Source organism: Populus trichocarpa, chromosome 4 (assembly GCF_000002775.5).
Source record: "Populus trichocarpa isolate Nisqually-1 chromosome 4, P.trichocarpa_v4.1, whole genome shotgun sequence".
Classification (NCBI taxonomy): Eukaryota; Viridiplantae; Streptophyta; class Magnoliopsida; order Malpighiales; family Salicaceae; genus Populus; species Populus trichocarpa.
The window spans coordinates 9378673-9398910 of record NC_037288.2 but is presented as its reverse complement, the minus strand read 5'-3'; the positions used below and the strand labels follow the sequence as shown (position 1 = coordinate 9398910).

General features: G+C 31.9%; 2 protein-coding genes and 1 long non-coding RNA gene across 6 annotated transcripts; 1 reads left to right on the top strand and 2 right to left on the bottom strand.

Moving 5' to 3' along the window:
- The first annotated feature begins 2905 nt into the window (after positions 1-2905).
- Positions 2906-7410, top strand: LOC7468378 (uncharacterized). 2 transcript variants are annotated; one of them, XM_002305939.4, is made up of 7 exons: positions 2906-3086; positions 4429-4548; positions 4632-4775; positions 5364-5510; positions 5927-6024; positions 6520-6730; positions 7049-7410. In XM_002305939.4, exons 1-7 carry the CDS (start codon positions 3005-3007, stop codon positions 7132-7134), a joined length of 888 nt encoding a protein of 295 aa, XP_002305975.3. In that variant the 5' UTR covers positions 2906-3004; the 3' UTR covers positions 7135-7410. The 2 variants fall into 2 exon arrangements, with proteins under 2 accessions (XP_002305975.3, XP_024454687.2); XM_024598919.2 differs by having other exon boundaries at positions 2911-3086; positions 4629-4775.
- LOC127905242 (uncharacterized) lies at positions 4234-5396 on the bottom strand. Its single transcript, XR_008059099.1, has 3 exons — positions 5264-5396; positions 4901-5096; positions 4234-4327 (listed from the first exon to the last, which is right to left on the bottom strand). It is a non-coding gene; the product is annotated as an uncharacterized LOC127905242 (long non-coding RNA).
- Positions 7411-11327: 3917 nt separating the features above from the next.
- Positions 11328-14047, bottom strand: LOC7468377 (S-adenosylmethionine decarboxylase proenzyme). 3 transcript variants are annotated; one of them, XM_024598904.2, is made up of 4 exons: positions 13876-14047; positions 13719-13790; positions 12865-13022; positions 11328-12777 (listed from the first exon to the last, which is right to left on the bottom strand). In XM_024598904.2, the coding sequence occupies exon 4, from the start codon at positions 12619-12621 to the stop codon at positions 11536-11538; it is 1086 nt and encodes a 361-aa protein (XP_024454672.2). In that variant the 5' UTR covers positions 12622-12777; positions 12865-13022; positions 13719-13790; positions 13876-14047; the 3' UTR covers positions 11328-11535. The 3 variants fall into 3 exon arrangements, with proteins under 3 accessions (XP_024454672.2, XP_052308485.1, XP_002305295.4); XM_052452525.1 differs by having other exon boundaries at positions 13719-13785; XM_002305259.4 differs by lacking the exon at positions 13719-13790.
- Between the last annotated feature and the right edge of the window lie 6191 nt (positions 14048-20238).

Sequence of the window (20238 nt, the reverse complement as noted above, 5' to 3'; positions counted from 1 at the left end):
AGATCATTGTTAGTCCTAGGCTGTGGGTTAAATTATTATTTTTAACATAAAAAAATATCTAGGTGTAACAAACGTGTTTTCTAGTAAAAAAAATTTAAACAATATGGGAGTTGACTTAATGTGACTTGATTAACTTGATGACATGACCCGGTTCAAAGACAACTCGGAAAACTATTAAAAATGTAGTTTGGCTAGAAAAACTCAAGACAACTTGTTTTTTTAAACATATTGAGACAACAACATATTGAATTGATCCAGGTCAACTTGGATTAACCTGCCAAATTTATGACTCAAATCATAAGACTATGATAACTCCAAAGAAAGCAAATAGCAAAACCTCTTCTTGTGTTTAGTTTATAGTGTAACCAGATCATTGTCAGTCCTAGGCTGTGGGTTAAATTATTATTTTTAACATAAAAAAATATCTAGGTGTTACAAACGTGTTTTCTAGTAAACAAAAAAAATTAAATCATATGGGAGTTGACTCGATGTGACCTGGTTAACATGATGACATGACCCGGTTCAAAGACAACGCGGAAAACTATTAAAAGTGTAGTTTGGCTAGAAAAACTCAAGACAACATGTTTTTTTAAATATATTGAGACAACAACATATTGAATTGATTCGGGTCAACTTGGATTAACCTATCAAATTCATGACTCAAATCATGAGACCAGGATAACTCCAAAGAAAGCAAATCAAAATCAAATATGAAACCGAATTCCCAATTAAACTAATGTGCGAAGGATGAAATTGAAAACAAATTTAATTAAAAAAAGAGACAGAAAAACAGCCTGAGTTAACTCGGGTTAACCTGTCAAAGTTGTATCCCAGATCATGTGACTATGATAACTGCATAAAAAATAAGTCATAAAAAATTATAAAGCTCAATTCTCAATCAATCCAATGTTGCATGATGAAATTGAAAAAATATCAATTAAAAAAAGATAAAAAAAACTCGAGTCAACCCGGGTTAACTAGCCAAACCCGTGACCCAGGTAATGAGATTGAAATAAACTTATAGAAAGCAAAAACAAAAAATAAATATGAAGTCTAATTTTAAATCAACCAAATGTTAAAGGATGAAATTGAGAAAAAGATTAAACTACAAAAAGGACAAAAAAAACTCGAATTAACCCGCAACTCAGGATAAACAATCTCAATATTAAATGATAAAATTAAAAATGATGAAAAAAAATAACATGAGTCAACTCAAGTGAACTCGCCAAACTCCTAACCTGATAATGAGACAGAAATAACTTTATAGAAAGCAAAATGGAAGAAAAAATTATGAAGTCTAATTCAAAATCTACAAAATGTTGAAAGATAAAATTAAAAAATATATATAAAAAATAACAAAATAATTTGAACCGAGTTAATCTGCAAAAACTGTGACCTAAGTAATAAGATTGAGATAACCTTATAGAAATAAAACAAAAAAAAATAATCTAAATTAACTTAGGTTAACTTGTCAAACGCAAGTGACATGAGTTATGAGATCGAGCTAACTATATATAAAATAAAATATAATAAATTATAAAATGTAATTCCCAGTAAATTAAATTTTAAAGTATAAAATGATTGAAAAAAAAAAGGTAAAAAAGTAATTGATTTATACTATAACTATAATAATATAATAATTATTAAAAAGACAAGCAGTCTTTATTATTTCCACAACATCAATAGGAAAACTACATCTCAGTTCATCAATCTTGTAACTTGTTTCAATTAGACCATAAATATTCGAAGCTTAAGCTTATTTTGGGGAAAATTCTTGATTTTTTGTTTTAGGGACTTTGGCCACATTGTATTACCGAAAAATATCAAATATATTTCTCAACGGTACCATCTGTTATTATTATTATTATTATTATTATTATTATTATATTTGGAATTTATGTTTTTTTTTTATATTAGTTACGCTGGTTCAGCTTTAAGCATTATAATAATTTGGCCTTCATTGCAAGTGATAATGTATAAAACGATGTATTTGTGTACCAATTATAGATGTATATAATTTTATTTTATTTTTTTAATTACAATTGGATTTTAGCATTGAAAATAATGCTAATATGACATATGCAAAAAGAACTTTGAGATTGAAACCAATTGAATTAAATAAAAAAACATAAAATTAATAAAATTATACTACTACTACTGCTACTATTATTTAGCTTATATAATTAGGTTGTGTTTGTTTTCTGGAAGTTGTGAAAAATTTAGAAATATCATATTATTTACTGATTATATCATTGGTCCTCAAACTTTTGATTCCTATATATATTTGTTTTGAATATTTATTTTTCAATTTCATCTCTTAAAATTTAATTTTTATATTAACTTTGGTTCTCATTTTTATAATTGTTATTTGCTTTTCCCTTATCATTTTTTTATTGAAATGTTTTATCTATCAAATTTAGTCCTCATTCTTTTGATTGTTACTTATTTTATTTGAAATAATTTATGAAATGTTAATTATTATTATTTTAATTTCTTCATCTTTTATTTTTTTTTATTTTTTAGATTTGATCTCTATTATTTTTTTTATTATTTATTTTATTTGATATAATTTATAAAATTATAATTTTTTTCAATTTCATTCTCATTCAACTTTTTAATTTGTAAGATTTTTTCCTTATTATTTTAATAAACTTGAGAAAAATAAAATATTAATAAGTTATTTTCCAGCTCATTTTCCATGACATAACCAAACACTAGAAAATCTTTTCCAACTTATTTTTCATTACACTATCAAACATTAAAAAATAATTCAGAAACCTGGGGGCCTAAATTTAGAAATGAATGGGCAGTGGTAAAAGTAACTTGAGAGGGGGACTAAATTAATTATGGATGGAAACCTGGGGGCCTGTTTTACAGAACTAAGGAGTGGGGCATCATAAGTGGCGCCCTGGTTTTGGCTTGTGCCTCTCTCCTATTGCTATTTTCTGGCGAGCAGCGACTCTTGTGAGGAAGGGGAAAAAAAACCCAAGACTTTGCAAGCGAGATGGGGAACTTGAAAGAAAAAGTAGACAAGAAACAGCGGAAAAAGAGCAAGAAGGCTAATAACAGCAAATTCAGTGAAAATGGTATCTCCTCATTCAAAGTTTCTTGCTCTCAATAGCTTACTATCTTTCAAGTTTTTGCCTTTTGTGCGATTCTAACTTGAGGGTTTTATTGGAAAAACCTTTTCTGTTCAATCTGCTTGGTGCTTGTTATAGATGCATAGAGGAAAGCATGAATTTTTATTATGAACAACCAGTTTTGAGAAAGCTAGTTTATTCTCTCAATTTTAGGTATAAAATTTTAAAGAGAATGAGTTTAGGGTGGTGAGAATTAGGTAATGCAATTGTTTTCTCACAAGGGATTTTGCTGTTGAATGATGAACTGTGAAGTTCTGGCGTAGTAGCTAACACAAAAATGGGTAGTTCAAGTGCTTTTAAACAAACCTGTAAGATTTGTATTCTTTGGCATTATTGTCCTTATTGAACTTTTCGTTAAAGATGGAAGCTGGAGCTTTAATTGATAAAGATTACCCAAGCTTGAACTAGTTGCTGCAAGCTTGCGTCTTTTTTTTATATATACACAACAGATTGAAAATTTCACAAACAAATATTTAATAGTCAAGAAATCAGTGCATTTTTTTTTTTAAAAATTCTAATTGTGGTGAATGAGGTGATTCTCCTATAGTGGTAAAAATTGTGGTGGTGGTAGACATAAATGAATGGAATTTTTAGTGTTTTGCAGTACATGTGCTCGGCTAATTTGTCAGCATGGTTATCAAACAATAGATATTCTGCTTGACCTTTCTTCCATCCACTACTATACACTGGGATATATATCCTTTGAGTGAAGGAGAACTACTATGCTAAATGGGTAAAACTGCCCTAGATGTATTGTTATTCATCGTAATCTGGTTACCATTAATTTTTTTTTTGATATTTCAGTTATATTACTTAAAAGAATAGCTGGTTTTTCTTGAAGGAAAAGTAGCAGACATGAGATGGTTTGGTTAAGGGACAAAAAAGAGCTCTGTTAGAGCCAAGAATAACGTTACAGCTTCTTTTTGTAAGATGCTGGTTTTACAAAATGAAATAAACTTCACAATGAGTAGCATTTGACATATAAATGAATTTCAGAATCACTATACTTAAGGGACTGTTTAGGGTTGTTGCACCTGTGGGCACTGGGCACCATAGCACTCTTAGACAGGGACTGAATCATTTCACTTCACTGAGATAAATTGGGTGAAATTTTACTCATTGATTTAGGTCGGAATAAGGGGGATGCAATTAATGAAGATTTCTTGGTTTCTTCCATGGTTATTTACCTGAAAATCATGTACAACTTATGCCAAAAATTGCTGCTATTTTGAAAATGTAAATACTGAAATTATTGCTGGTATTTTTGCTTGACCATTTTTTTTTCCAGATGCAATGATAAAGAGAGAGGATGAAAGGAATAAAGTGAACAAGCCAGCAGAGAAGAAGAAGAGGAAAAGGGAGAAGGGAAATACCTTTGATGGTGGTGATGCTATTCAGATCAGTAGAGGTTTGTTTTAGATATTGCAAACTGTTTGCTTACTAGATTTCTAATAATCTTGTCTCAATGATTAGTTTTTCTTGTTTCAGAAGATGACCGGACTAAAGCAGAAGGAGAAAAGAAGAGGAACAAACTGAGGAAAAAGAAACAGAGAAGTGAGGAGCAAAATAATGCTCTGGTTGGCAAATATGATCAGCTTGGTTCTGAGTCCGAAGATGGTTTTAATGAACAAAAATGTAAGGCAATAGGATTTTAGCTAGGTGAAATATGTTTTGAAATTCTATATCTTGGCAGAATGTAACTAAGATATTGTGTTATTTTGCTGATCCATTTTGCTAAGACATATTGCGTCAGTGCATACCTGGGTTCGCTGGTGCAGTCTCTCAATTGATTAAATACCATATTTGGCAAAATGGGAGCTCTGTGATTTTGTTCACGATGTCCTTTCTGTCTAAAACTCTCTTTGAGTATGCACACCAAAGTGCTGCCACCTTTTGTTTTCTATTTTTTTTCCCTTCTGGCTTGTTTCTTTTTCTTGAACTTGAGATTGTTGTAATCTACATCAAGCAATAAAATAAAGAACATCTGTTTAGTTTTCATACTATTCTCTTTGTTAGTCATAATATTGTTTTCTACCTTAAAACTTTATTAAGCTAAAAGGAGATATTAAATTTCCAAAGGGAAAAGTGATGATGTTCTTGGAAGTTAGGACAGATGACAGAACCTGTAAATAAACAATTCCTTTGGTTATGCAGAATTTCTCTTGAAAACATTATATTGTGTTCTTTTAGTGTTGTCTCACGTGTTCCTCTCATTCTTTTTAGGTAAATCCAAGAAATCTAAGAAAAAGAAAAAGGAGCATGACACATCAAAGGAGGAGGAGAATATACTGGAAAAGAGGGGAGAGACCGATCATGGTGAAGCATATTGTATTTCTTCTGTGGATGAGGACTGCTCAAAAGGAATGAAAAGTATGTATGAATCATATCGTGTGATATGTTTTAGCTCTTCAATCTCATAAAATCCTATTAAATAGTAAAAATATTTGGTAATCAAATAAAAATAAATGGTCGAATATTCTCCATGAAGTTTTGTTTTGTTCACCATCAGATAGAGATAAGTGTAATTAGTGCGTGGTAGTAAACCTGAACACATCCTTTTTATTTTGTGTTGGCTGAGTAGCATAGAAGTATTGATTTCTATTTTATGGCATGACATAATGGATTTGCATGTGATGAATGGGGTAAGGGTATTAGCTAAATTTTGCTTAATTTAATTCTCTGACAGGTTTCACCATGTGCAATATCAGTTTAATTTCTGGTATTGGTTTTATCAATGTAAATGTTTCTTCATTGTTTAGTTTCCTGACTTTAAACTTGCATTACAGAGTGGCTTACAGATTACCATCAAAGTAGACCGGGTTTGAAGGTGCTGCAACAAAGGTTAGACGAGTTCATAATTTCCCATGAGGAAAAACTTGAACAGGTATTGTCTCGCTTGCACCTCTGAGATTGACTCTTGATTTTGTGGAATCCTTTTCCTTTTTGTTTCTTAGTACTTCTATTGTTTCTTTAAGAGTGATCACAGACCTGTGCGTGCATTGTCTGGCTCAATTTTGAATACCTCGCTTTGAGTTTGTACAAAAACATTCCTGCAGGAAAGCATGCTTGTCACGGTTTCCTTTTGACAAATGTTGATGTGTGATATAGCTGTTCATCCTTTCAAACATATTTGGAAGAATTTCTCTAAAGTGGATGTTTAGTTATAGTGCTGCATATTTCAGCATTTAATAAAAAAAATGTCATTCTCTTTCTCTCACAGACTCTCCTTTTTTTGTTCACTTTACTTGGAAATTAAAATGTATGCTTTCCATTTGCAGATTATGTGGTCAGTCTGCTCTTTTTTTGTGGTAGATTTAGGCTTTCTTCCATGTCATTGTGGTCCTTCTTTTTCTCATTTGTCTTGATGTGTCATGTACAGGAAAGAAAAGAAAGAGAAGACCAAGCTGCAGAAGGGGGATGGACAGTTGTTAAACATCACAAAGGAAGGAAAAAGACAACAGTTTCTGAAAGTGGAATTACTGTGGGCTCTGTTGCTCCGGCTGCTGTGGAGAATCAGATGACCAAGAAAAAGCCCAAGGAAGTTGGGCTAGAATTCTACCGGTTTCAGAAAAGAGAAGCTCAGAGGAGTGGTATGATGAATCTTACAAATAGCAAATTAGTGTACTTTTTGTTTGTGCAATATGCTATCCCTAGTTAAAGTAACTATGAGGATTTTCCTGATATATACGGACCATTTAATGATCTGCATGCACTTGTTTGAAACATAAATGAGAATATTTTTCTCTTCATCTAAGAAGCCACGGCACATGCTGTTGCTTCCTGTTGCTATTTGGGATGAGTTGAGTCTTTCTGCTATAAAGTATTAAGGTTGATTTTCAGATCAATCAGGCATCTTTATTGCTTTATCAATTCTTGTGAAGCAAGTTGACAGTAAAATTTCCTTGCAGAAATTATGGCTCTCCGAAGCAAATTTGAGGAGGATAGAAAGCGGATTCAGCAATTGAGAGCTGCTAGGAAGTTTCGACCTTACTGAGTGCTGCAGAGGCCATACAAATATGATCAGAATCTGAAGCATCCCCTAACGTGTTGATTTTTTTTGCAATGTAAGAAATTAGGGGGCCGGCATTCTAAGCGCTTAAAATTTTTGCACCTGGCAAGTTAATTAGAGATCAGCAACTGTATTCTTGAGTTATCATAACTATCTACAAAAATGTACAATTTTTCAGGTGATTAACTGAATTGTCAAATTGCATAATGTTGCTGAAGCGACCATTTGTTATGCTAATTCTATGATGCTTTCTGCTTGCAATTCCTTTCAGTAACGAGTTCTAGTGGCCCAAACTGCAATAATGGAGGGAGGGCTGCATTTTTTTTTTTTTTTTTTTGTGAACATGAGGGAGGACTCCATTGAACCACATCAGGTTTTGGCAATTTTCCCACCAGAAATGCCTCATCAAAAAACAATAGATGTTATAGCTCAGGGAACTAGAAGTTTGGCCTTATCCATGGATGATGATAAAATGACGTAGCGCTTGATAATGAGATGTAGAGTACCAGCGTGGCATTTTGTTATCTAAAGGTTGAAATTTCATTTCTGCTGGCAAATTCCACTCTTTAGTGTTCATAGAACTGTTTAACCTGAAGTCCCATCTATAAATAACATATGGATCATATAGAACTACTATGACATCAATTATAGGCTCTCCCAACACAAAAATGAAAAACAAAAGGCCACCACTGATAATCACAACCCAGTACCAAGAAGGAATTAGCTAAAACCACGAAAGAGAAACCTAATTAAGGAGAACTTCCAGCATGTTTCAGCACACTTTGTGCGGTCAAGTCATGTCTGTGTGTAGTGGTGTTTACTCAATGTATTGTCAGTTGATATGCCAGGCTTTTCATGACAGATGCGGCTCTCGTGTCTTTGTCTGGTGTTTGGATAGATTAGAAGTTAATGTATCTGTCTTTATCTGCAGTTTATATGGTTGATGTGCACCCCCACCAGGTTGTGTATTTAGAAACTCATACATATCTTCCATGGATAAAATTCGTCCATTGATGGGATATTTTTTTTTATATAAAATTAGCACAGTAAATGTAAGATTTTAACCGAATAGCACAGTTTGAAAAAGATAGTAAAATAGTATATTTTATCATTGTCACGCTTTTAAAACATAATATTAATTAAAATTTAAATCTAAATTGAAAAACATAAAATTATAATTAATTTTACAGTTTATAACAACGATATTTTGATAAATATTACGGTTCTAAAATACAATATTATTAAAATGTCATGTATATTAACTAAAATATCATGAAAACTGTGTTATTTTGTCAAAAAAAAATTTATCCTATGTTACCTTGCTATTTTTTTTCCTGCGCTAATTACACAATTAATCCCCAACGGTGTGTATGCGAGTTCTTGAATGGTGACATCAAGGCCTCCAGGCTGTAAAATCACATCTGAATCTGAACCACAGGATGCAGTGAAGCATGAGATTTTCACTGTGCACAGATGCCCAAGCCATCGAACTTATTTTTTGCTAGACTTGACATGAGATTCTTACATGCCAATAGGGCAAATCTGCTACCAAGTTCAAGTTTTGACCAAGATTACCCTAAAAACACTGTCCTCGGAATATGATGATGACACCCGTTTCTTCCCATTCGGTCACTCTGAATGATTCTTCTGATGGTTCCCTGCTCTTTCATGCCATGCGACACGAACTTGTACTCTTGAATAGCATGCCCTTGTTATCAGGTTGTCTTGACCTTAAAAATATATATATTTATCAATTGATAGGTTAGTGGGCCATAGCTCATGACATACCTAGCAAGCAATCTTACTTGAATATGTTATTCCACCGGAAAATGCCATCGGAGAAAGTGAAAGGGCCAACAAAATTAAAGAACATACCGAAGTTGAAAAAGTAAATGGTCTCATCTCACGCAATCAGAGGTGGCTTCCACGCAGATGCATAAACGAAGACCATTCATGAATTTTCCAGTCCTGTGCAGAAATGCAGAATTTGTTCTCCGGTCATATCATTAGGTATGAACGACTAATCCACAAATCTTTGAAAGGCACTTGTATCGCCCACCTCAACTGGTCCAACGCATGGTGCCGTTCTTTTTATTCTGGCATCATATGCCCATCTCCTCAATTATTATACCAGTTTAGTCAAGCTTGGCTGCTTGATTCTCCTCTCTTCCAATCAACATGCAACTTTTCCCAGCAACCAGCTTTTAACGATGCTTTACCCCGCCGTACTTCAGTTGCAGCAATGTCAAAAGGTGTTATAAAATGTGCTTTACATGGTGGTGTTTCGTGTTTTTCATTTAAATACATATTAACATATTATCTTTCTAGATCTTCTTTTATTTTTAACATTAGTTTATTAAAAATATAAAAAATATTAATTTAATATCCTTTTAATGTGAAAAGCAATTTAACAACCATAAGCTATCACGACGACAAAGGATATTTAACAACAAAAGACACTGTTTATTTTTATGGTGGCAAAATGTTTTTGTAAAAATTGATTTTTTTTGTTTTAAATTAACTTTTTTTTGTATTTTGAAATCGTTTTAATTGATTTGCTTATGTCTAAAATAAATTTTAAAAAATAAAAATTAATATTTTTTCAAGTAAAAAATACTTTAAAAGATAATTGTAAACAGACTCTAATTTTTTTTATCTACACCTTTATTTTCTTTTGCTTGCGTATGGAAATGGTGCTGAAACCCTAACTAGATTTTGAACACATAAGCAACTAAATGCCGCATGCTAGCTCTTTAAAATTCTGTTTATTTTTGTGTTTTAAAAATATTTTTTTTATTTTTTTCTTTATTTTAAATTATTTTTTTGTATTTCCGGATTATTTTGATGTACTGATTCAAAAATAATTTTTTAAAAATAAAAAAAATATTATTTTCATATATTTTTAAGTGAAAAACACTTTAAAAAACAATCGTCATCACACTCTTAAACACCTAAGAATATGTTTGTTTTTGTGGTTAAAATTGAAATTGAGGTTAGATACAATCTAATGATATACAAAACTCAACCATAAAAGCTAGTTTTTTTTTTTCTTAGAGTGTTTGTTTTTGTGGTTGCTTTTGCTTTTGAAGCAAACCATTAACGTTTGGTAAAATATAAAACGTTAATTACTGTGTATGAGACCTACTATCATTTACATTTTGAACCCAGGTTAACTGAAAGCAGATGCAATCTGCTTCTTCCTATGTCGCGTCTGTGCAGAGTGAATTAACTCACTCTGCAGAACACGTCTCCACTGTTCATGGCCAGATCGGGTCCGACCCAAACTTAAATGCATTTGACAACGTCTGACCCAGTAAAAAAAATCTAATTTTTGTAATTGTGTTTTACTCGAAAAACTAGTGTTTAAATGACATTACATAAATTAGAAGGAGATCGCAATTGTTTCTTATGATATTTTACCTGATTTTGTTGTACGCTCAAAAAACCATGAAAATTGTAGTCCTTATTGGATGAATTTCGTACGTGATGGAATTGTAGATAGGTTAATGGAACAATAAAAAATATTTGATATAAAGTATTGTTTATTTAATGATGTAATAAGAGTTGTTAAATCTATAATATTTAAATTAAAAACACAAATATTAATATATATCTTTTTTAGTTATTTTATAACCTCAATTTGAAAAATATTTTTAATCAAAAACATTAAATTATTTTTTATTCAACTTCAATTTCATCCAAACATATATAAATATCAAACCAATTACATTCAAAAATACTTTTTATAAAATAACGCTAAGACAGTGATGAATTCTAAACACAAACCTCGTCCACATAAACAACTTCACTTCTTAGGTTTTCCTTGTATTAAAATGGAAGCAGGGCAATCAGCGGACACTCGTCTCAGAAAGGAACAAATGATAACTTGTCAAGGGAACCTCAACTGCGAGCACTCAAGCATGCATCATGCTGTTGGTCATGTCACATGCATCATGCAAAAAAGATAACCAAAGGGCAACAGGCAGGAGCCTCATTTCAGAATGAAAGACGGAAACGGCACAAGCCTTCTTTCTTTGCGGATCGAGAAAGATGGTTTCTTTAGTCAGTGCGGCAGGATTTTCATAGGAGGCGGGACGGTCAAACTGAAAAGCCTCCGAAAATGTTCATCTCAGTCAATGCCACACATGCATCATGCAATCAAGATAAGCAAAGGGCAATAGCACCAACACAAATATAGCATACACTTGAAATTATAGAACACTTGTTTTCAACTTCAAGGCCTGACAACCAGAACCCGTTATTGAGCAAGACATGAAATAAATTGTAATGAAAGACTCAAGGCATGGACAAATGCCTCTAAAACTCAGAATCATAACCCCATGACATCAAGTAAACAAAGAAAAAAAAAAACATTGCTGAAAAGAACTACTTCTCTTCAGCTTCCTCGTCCTTCTCATCCTCACTCCAACAACATTTCAGGATTGACCTGGGAGATGAGCAGCCTCCAGTCGCTGCAAAGCTGTGGTAGACAATCGATCCACCCTTCCCGAGCATTTCATAGTTCCCCCCTCCACAAGAGTAACCTTTCACATCCAGGGAAAACATCGCTCCAAGTTCGTCACACTCAACATTAGAATGCAATGCAATGGAGAACTCGGTCGGTTCAAAGCAAACCAAAACCCTATAAAGCAGCTGCCTCAAATTTAAATCTTGAAAATCATAACCCACAGCCTCAAAACTTGCATAGCTGAAACCATCTTCTGGGGTGACATGGATTGTGGAAATTGCACTCCCTTCAATGGCATTCATAGAGTAACCACAAGGGTCAAAATCAAAATCGCAGATCTCAGATTGCGGAAGGATCTTCCTTATTCCAGAATCCTCAGTCATCACAGTAGCTGAACTGGCGTGTGTTTTGTAGAAAACAGATGCTCGCTTCCTGTCCAAACCAGTCATGCACATTTCCAGCGTGTAAACAGGGCCAGAATGGCTCTTCATACCAGCAGCAGCAGAGTAAACATGCCATTTCTGAGTTGAGTTGGGACTTCCCATCACATATGCCACACTCTCTAAACCAAATTTACTGAAATGGCCATCGAGGACAGTTACCTCCTCACAGAAGTTACGATGCGGAAATGGCTGAGCCCCGGGACATATGAAGCTCCCACGAGTGTACCTCACAGAACATACAGTGAGTGAAAGGGCATCAGCGAGCTCAAGGATCACTGGGATCGAAAGGAGCAGTTTAGTAGTCCCACAAGTTTTGATGATAACTTTGTAAGGGTATACAAAGAGACTGGATTCCGACAGAACATACGAATCAACCTCGTCATTTGAAAGCGAATCAACTATAGTGCATTCAGCTGGTTTGAGAATCTCGTCCAATTGAGCCTTGGACAGAGACCTGAGGCCCTTTCCTTCAGGGTCAGAAAAGAAGCCAGGCTCTAAAAAGCAAATTTCAAGCCTTTTTTCGTAACCTTCAAATCCGATTGCAGAGACCGGCTGTGCCATCTCACCTCACAGTAAACAGATGACAAGTGCAGAAAAGAGTGCGAGAGAACGAGGAAAGCAGAAAAGAAAAAAAGACTAAAGACAACAGACAGTATGAAAGAGCTAAAAAGGGGCTATGTCAACACTTGGAAAATCTCAGGATGGCTTCCGAACGCACTGCACAAATAAACATAACAGAAAATTAGAAAGCCAGTAACATAATAAAATCCCGAAAGGAAAACACATGATTAACTTCAAACTCACGTTGGAGTAAGCAGCAGATCGGAACTTCTTGATTCCACCGGCAGGTCTGATGTCTTCAATGCTGTAGCCGAGAGGTGCTTCGTACAATAAGGATTTACTACTACTACTACTACTAGACTTCTTGCCACCTTTAGACTCCATGGATCATTCAGTCTTGTCTGCAAGAACCACACAGGATTATAATTAGCACGAGACACAATCTTGCAAAATAGCAACAAAGGAAACAGGTCTACAGTCATATAGAATGAGAAGAAACCATAAGTAAGCATTAGCATAACAGCAGAATTCCAAATGCAATACATAAATCTTAATTTCGAAAAAAAACAGAGCAATAAGACATGGAGGACAACAGAGCAATTCATCAAAAAAAGGGAGCAAAACAAAGTAGAGGGCATTAGCAAACAACTGTGTTCATATATTCAAAATACAGACACGTAGGCGATTAGAAACCAAATCCATTCAACAGACCATGTTTATGTGGGCACAAGGTATTGATCAATCATGGCTTAAGGGAAAGGAAACCCCTGAAGACCATTTGCATTATGAGGTTTAAACAGATTCACGAAATAAAATAAATTAGCATCCCTAATACCAATGGATAAACAGCTATAAATGACATCATAATAAAAATTTGATTGATGTATTCTAAGAAAACTCGCAACTCTATTCCTAAATCTTATCAGCAATTAAAAAAAAAACAATTCCGTCCAAAACCAAAATTAATTCCAAGCAGCATAAACCAGATTCACGATCCTTGCAAATAAAAGACACAAGATAATTACACAAACTCAATCAATCTATTAACAAGAATCTATGCAGTTAATAGATAAAGATAACAAAATCAGAACATTTACCAATAAATTATATGAAATCTTGAAAAACTAATCTCCTTCAAAAACTCCCTCTTTCTCAAACTCCAAACTAAACTCTACAAATCAAAACAAAATCAACAAATTACAAAACAAGATAAGAAAAAATAAATAAAAAGATAACAAAAGGATATGTATATACCTGTTCAAGAAACAAATCAAGATTGGTTTTTTATAGGACAAAAAGGCAAAACCAATAACAAAATCAACAAACTCTAGATTTGTTTTTGAGAAGAGAGATTTTTAAGAGCTTAAATCTGCAAGATTGTTAAAGAACGTGAAGGGTTCTTGTTTTGTGAGTTTTGAGAGGGCAACGGGCCTTGTATTTATATAGGATGAGGGGCAGGATGGAAGTGGACGTCTTGAAATTAGCACGGGATTTGCAGATAATTACGGTCTCGCCACTGCGAAAAACTTGTTGCTAATCTCGCCTGAATTTCCTCGAAGATTTCATTGCCCACTATTTACTTTTTATGGTTTAATTACTGAATTACCCTCTACGAGGCTTGCAAGATCAGCATTCGGAGGTAGAAAGCACAAATGCAATTTTAAGAAGGTTATTTTATGATTAAATAAATATATTGTTTAAATTATATAATAAAATAAAAAAGAGAATCGATTTTGTCTCTTGATTTTTCTTTCTTTAGATTGTGGGTTTGTGGTGGAATGCATCTTTGTTTTCTTGCCACGCAAGAAAAGGCACAAAGGTTTATCTATGAACAAGAAGATTCTTAACTTTTAAAATTATATTTTATTTTTAATGAATAGAAGTAGCCCACTTGTTTAGTCAAATTATATTTTAATTAAAAATTTATTAAAATGTCCACTCCCTCCCTGCATTCTAAATAAGAAAGGCTCGGGTATCTTTTTAAATCTTGTTTATTTTTGCATTTTAAAAATATTTTTAAAAAGATTAAAAAAAAAATTTATTTTAAATTAATATTTTTTTAGTATTTTCAGATTATTTTGATATGCTGATATTAAAAAAAATAAAAAAAATATTATTTTAATATATTTTCAAGTAAAAAATATATTTTTAAATCATACATTCATTTTATTTGAAACAATTTTAATAATGTACATAAATCAAGATGGAAGCGTGGTGCTAAGGAGTAGATAATTTCTAAGCAGGATCATATGGATGTGGCTATATATAAGAAATTTGCAAATAAAAAAAAAATAAATTTAAAAAAAAAAAACAAGAAAAAACAAGAAAACGAGTTGGTGAACCTTGAAATCAGCACCCACGAACAATCCAGAATGGAGGATATAAACATAATTTGAACTTATTTTCTTGAATAAGTTCCGGCTCGTAGGTCAATGAAAATTAGTAGATTAATGTTTTTTCAAATACTTTTTAATACTTTTAATATAATAATAAAAAAATAAAAAATATTTTAATTTATTTTCAGTTAAAAACCCCTTCGGATTTGTGGCCGAGGTGTTCGCGATTCGAACGGTGAGAAACGCACAAAAGCTTCCACGTGGAGGTGGAATAGAAACCCTAGGAAGAGAGAGCCTCAAGAAAAAATGTGTGGCTGTGGCACTTCCTTGGGGGTGATGATAAGATGCCTTTTTCGCGTGGGGCCGACACCACGTATCGCTCTTCACACGCAGACCGACAGTCGTGTATTGGCTGGCTCTCTTGTCTCTTCCTCTTTTGCCCTTTCCGTTTCTTGGGCCCCACAGCATCTATATGGACCCCACTTTCAAATTTGATGTGATCTCCCTTCGTCAAGGCCAAAATGGACCTTCCCCTTTCCTTATTCTAAATATAGAAGCTACAGTAAGCCAATACATCCATCCACTGGCTTTATTATATATACTATTACATGCTCGTGGGATGCCGCGAATTTTATATAAAAAAAATAAAAAAAATTAAGATTTAAAAATATTAGATTTTTAAAAAAATTATAGTCAAGAGTTTTGGGTTTGACTGCAACACCTAACCCAAAAATAATATTAATAATAACATTAAACTTGCATGACCTAAGTTTAAGTGAGTTTGGCTACAACACCAGACCTAATAGCCTTGGATGTGGGTCTGGTTGCAAGGTCGTGTCATAAAAGTATGATAATTAAATAGATTAATAAAAAATAAAAAAACAAAGAAAAAAAGAAAAAAATCAACACCAAGAAAAAAAACTAATGAAGAAAAAGAAAAAAAATATGAATTAACCGGGTTAACCCTTCAACCCAGGTTAACCCATCAAACCTGGGATTCACGTCATGAAAGTTTGATAACTAAATAGAAAAAAAATTGACGGGTTAACTGGGTTAAATCGTCAAATCAGGTTAACCTGTCAAGCCCGGGATACGTGTCATGAAAGTCGGATAATTAAATAGAAAGAAATTTAATATGAACAAACTAAACTAAATGAAAAAAATTAATTAAAAAGAAAAAAAGTAAAAAAAAAATTCGGGTTAACCCGTCAAACTCGGGATCCGTGTCATGAAAATCTGATAACTAAATAAAAAAATAACATTAACAAACTAAATTAAAAACAATTATTAAAAGAAAAAAACACAAAGAAAAAAAAATAAAAACAGCAAAAAAAAAATTAGAAACGAAAAAAAATAATAAATCAGAGTATTTTAGTATATGTTATTATTATTATAATATTATTATAAGTATAATTATAATATATAGGTTATATTATTATATTTTCCCCACACATTATTTAATATATATATATATATATATATATATATATATATATATATATATATATATATATATAGAGAGAGAGAGAGAAGAGATCATCTAGTTTTCTAATGAGATGATTTTAGGCATTTTAGGACTTAAACGAGTAAGATTAAGCTAAAAAAAAACGCAGGAATATTTTTGTATTGTTTTTTAATTATGAATTAAAAAATTCATGTGTACTTGTAATATATGAGGCAATAAATAATAATAAAAAGTTATTAACACTGTCTAAAAATTAAAACAGGAAGGTGAAAATAGATTTTATAAAAATACTTGATTGTATGGAGGGAATTACAAAATAGTTTATTAGAATCGTTTGAATTAAAAAAAAAAAACGAATTGATAATATTAATGAGGTTGTATTGAAAAGATATAAGAATAATACACTTATTGTGGACTATTGCTGGGAACTTTTTTGAAGTTACTTTTTATTAATTATACGATAATAAAAAAAATTAATAGGAAAGACAAAAAATGCGATTATAGAAGAAAAACTTTTTTTATCAAAATTATATAATTTATTTTTGTTTAGAAATAAAATAATTTTTTTAGCATCATACTTCACTGTATAAAAAGTAAAAGCAAAATCAAAAAAAATATTCACAAAACTATAATGATTTAGAATAAAAAAGGAAAAAATGTGTATTTTTTTAAAAAAATATATATAATTTTCTTACTCATAGAAGGAAAAAAAACATTAACTTCTTAAAAACAATGTCATAATTGGATAATCGCTTAAATATAATTTTAATTTAATTTTTTTAAATAAAAAAAGAAGAAGAAAGAAACCTAAGAGGCTACTATTGCAAGATGATTTTTAGGAAAAAAAAATATTTTTAGTTATTATTATTATTATTTTAGTTTAGAAAAATATATTCTTTTCTAGTGATTATATGTTTTTTTATTTAGTTTAGGAAATCAAATGTTGAGATTGATGATATTTTTTTTCTAATTTGTTTAAATTTTTTATTACTTTCTCTTTATTTTTCAGGTTTTCTAGTTTGTTTATATTAGTTTTTGGGAGTTGTAAGCCTTTTAAAGAGGCAGATCATAATATAGTTTTTTTTTTCAACAATAAAACTATGAATTAGGATTCTTGTGTTCTACCATGTTTTGGCAATTAATTTGTTTTCTTTTGCTATTGTCCTATTGCTTGTGCTTCTGTCTGCGTTAGTTGGTATCCGAACCCAATAATCTCAAGTTATTACTTGATGTGTGCTGGAATCCAAAGTTAATTTTTTTTTTTTATTGTGTGCTGCAAAACAACTATGGTAGAAAGTGGTCATGAAGTAGAGTGTTTTCAAATAGGAGAGGATGAAGAGGTTCCTCTCGAGAGAGAAAAACATCCAAGAGCTCATGATAAAGGATATGTAGAGGCAGATTATAGAGCTTACCTGACGATTAGCAGAAAGACCCCAAACTGGAGGGGAAAAAAGTCTAACCAAGGGTCTCTAGCTAGTACAAAAAGGCACATTTTAAAGGCAAATGTAAAGGAGGCAACCTCTCGATAAGGAATAACATCATTGGGATTTTAGTTTTCAAATTACATTTCTTGATTTTTTTTAGAAACTTTACATACATATGAGTTCATCGATTAGTTGAACAAAGTTGAATTGATTTTTTAATATAAAGAGGTTCCATAATAGATAATAGTAAGATTAATTTTGATCATATTGAAGGGCCAGACTTTTGCCTAGTTGAAACAATTAAAGAGATCATGGGAGAGGCGAGGGAAGCCAAGAATCAGTGTTTTGGATAAGATTAAAAAAAAAACAATAAATGAGCACTTCCTTCATTTTGGCTATATGCAAACTTTGTACCAAAGACTCTACACATCGAGACAATGAGATAAAATTTTCAATGATTATATTGATGAGTTCTGTAAATTAGTGGCCATGAATAACTTAGCAGAAACACTAAGAGTAGTTGGTGGCAAGATATCTAAGTAGTTTACGGCGGTCCATCTAGGATGTGTCATGCTTGCAATCTTTGTGAATAATTTCAAAGACATATAAGAAGGCTTTGACAATCGAGAAACAATAGGTTGCTAAGGCAATTTGTAAGAGTTCCTAGATAGATCGGTACTACAAAGAATGGCCGAACAATAATTAAAATCCAACCACCCCTCAAGCCAAACCAACTCAATAAACTCAACAAATAATAGGTCAGGGTTTTGATTTAACTTTTTAAATTTATTATTATAGATGTGGTTGAATGGAGGTATTGGACAAATAAGTGCAGCAAACTAAAAAGTCATTCCGGTAATAATCTGTTGATAGAAAAGCTTGCAAATGATGTGGCTAATCTTGTTTATGATGACTCAGATAGTAAGGAGTTGGTGATGCTAACTTAGTCATCCAAATGAGTTTGTTGACTCATAAGAGCGATTCAGATGAAGATTGGCGATGCACTATCACCTTTCACTTGATGTGCACAAAAAAAATAAGGTCTATAACTTAATAAAAAAATAATTGTAGCTGCGAGAATGTAGTGTTCGCAAAGGCAGTAAAGAAGCTCTAACTGAAAACTAAGATCCAACCTAAGCCTTCTAAGCTACCTTGACTAAATAAAAACATTAAGGTAATTGTGGATAATTCTGTCTTGTTTTGTTTTTTTATAGACAAGAGATATTTTGAAATTCTTTGTTGTGATGTGGTGTGTATAAGTATATGTCATCTACTTTTAGACATACCATTACAATATGATAGTAATGTGGAACAAGTCAAAGGAGTGCAACAACACCAACATTGTTTTAAGTGGTTGATAACAACGACAACGTGATAACCTGAACTTGAGGATGGGTTCTCTACAACCCAGAAAAACTAATGCAAGAGGATACTTGGGGAAAAATCATTTTTCTTAGTTATTATTATTTTTTATTTAGTTTAGGAAAATATTTTATTTTATATTGATTTTATTTTTTTCCTATTTAGTTTAGAAAATCAAATATTGAGATTGGTAATTTTATTTTTTCTAGTTTGTTTAGAAATTTTATTACTTTTATTTTATTTTTAGATTTTCTAATTTGTTTAAGTTGGATTTTAGAGTTGTTTAAGGAGTTGTAAAACTTATAAAGAGACAATGTAAAACTTATAAAGAGACAACTATAATAGAGTTTTCTCTTCAACAATAAAACTATATATTTAGGGTTCTTTTGTTCTACCCTATTTCAGCTATTAATCTGTTATCTCTTGTTATTGTTATATTTTTTGTGCTTCCTCCTGCGTTAGGTACCTAAGGAAAAGGCTAGGCAAACTTTATTGTTTTTTCTAATAGGTTAATGATGTGTTTTTGATTTAATAGAGGACGACGCATCGTCAGCCTGAGTAGATGACTCATCATCCTCTAGTTGACTTTCTAACCACCTTCAATGACTGGAAAAGTAGGGGTTTGAGTTTTTGAATTTGAAAACCCTAATTTTCAACTTGTTTTCATATAAAAACACCTAAAAAAACATCATAGTAACCTCAACAAATCCATTTTAAACCCTAAAAAAATTAAAAATGCTACAACAACTCTAAAAACCTAAAATCTAACGGAATAAAAAAAAGATTCATAGATCACAATTTACTTTTTACAACATGTTCAAGGTGAAACATCATTACCATTGAACTTCTCTTTTCAAGACGACCCTATTGGCATCACAATCGAGTTTTTTGGTGGTCAAAATGTGATTAACCAAACACTTTATATCTCCTTTTTTTTTTCCGGTAAGTGTCTCTCTACCCTAAATAGGGACTAAAACATAAAATAAAAAAAGTACATGACTGAAATGCCAAATCCTTAAAAATAAAAACC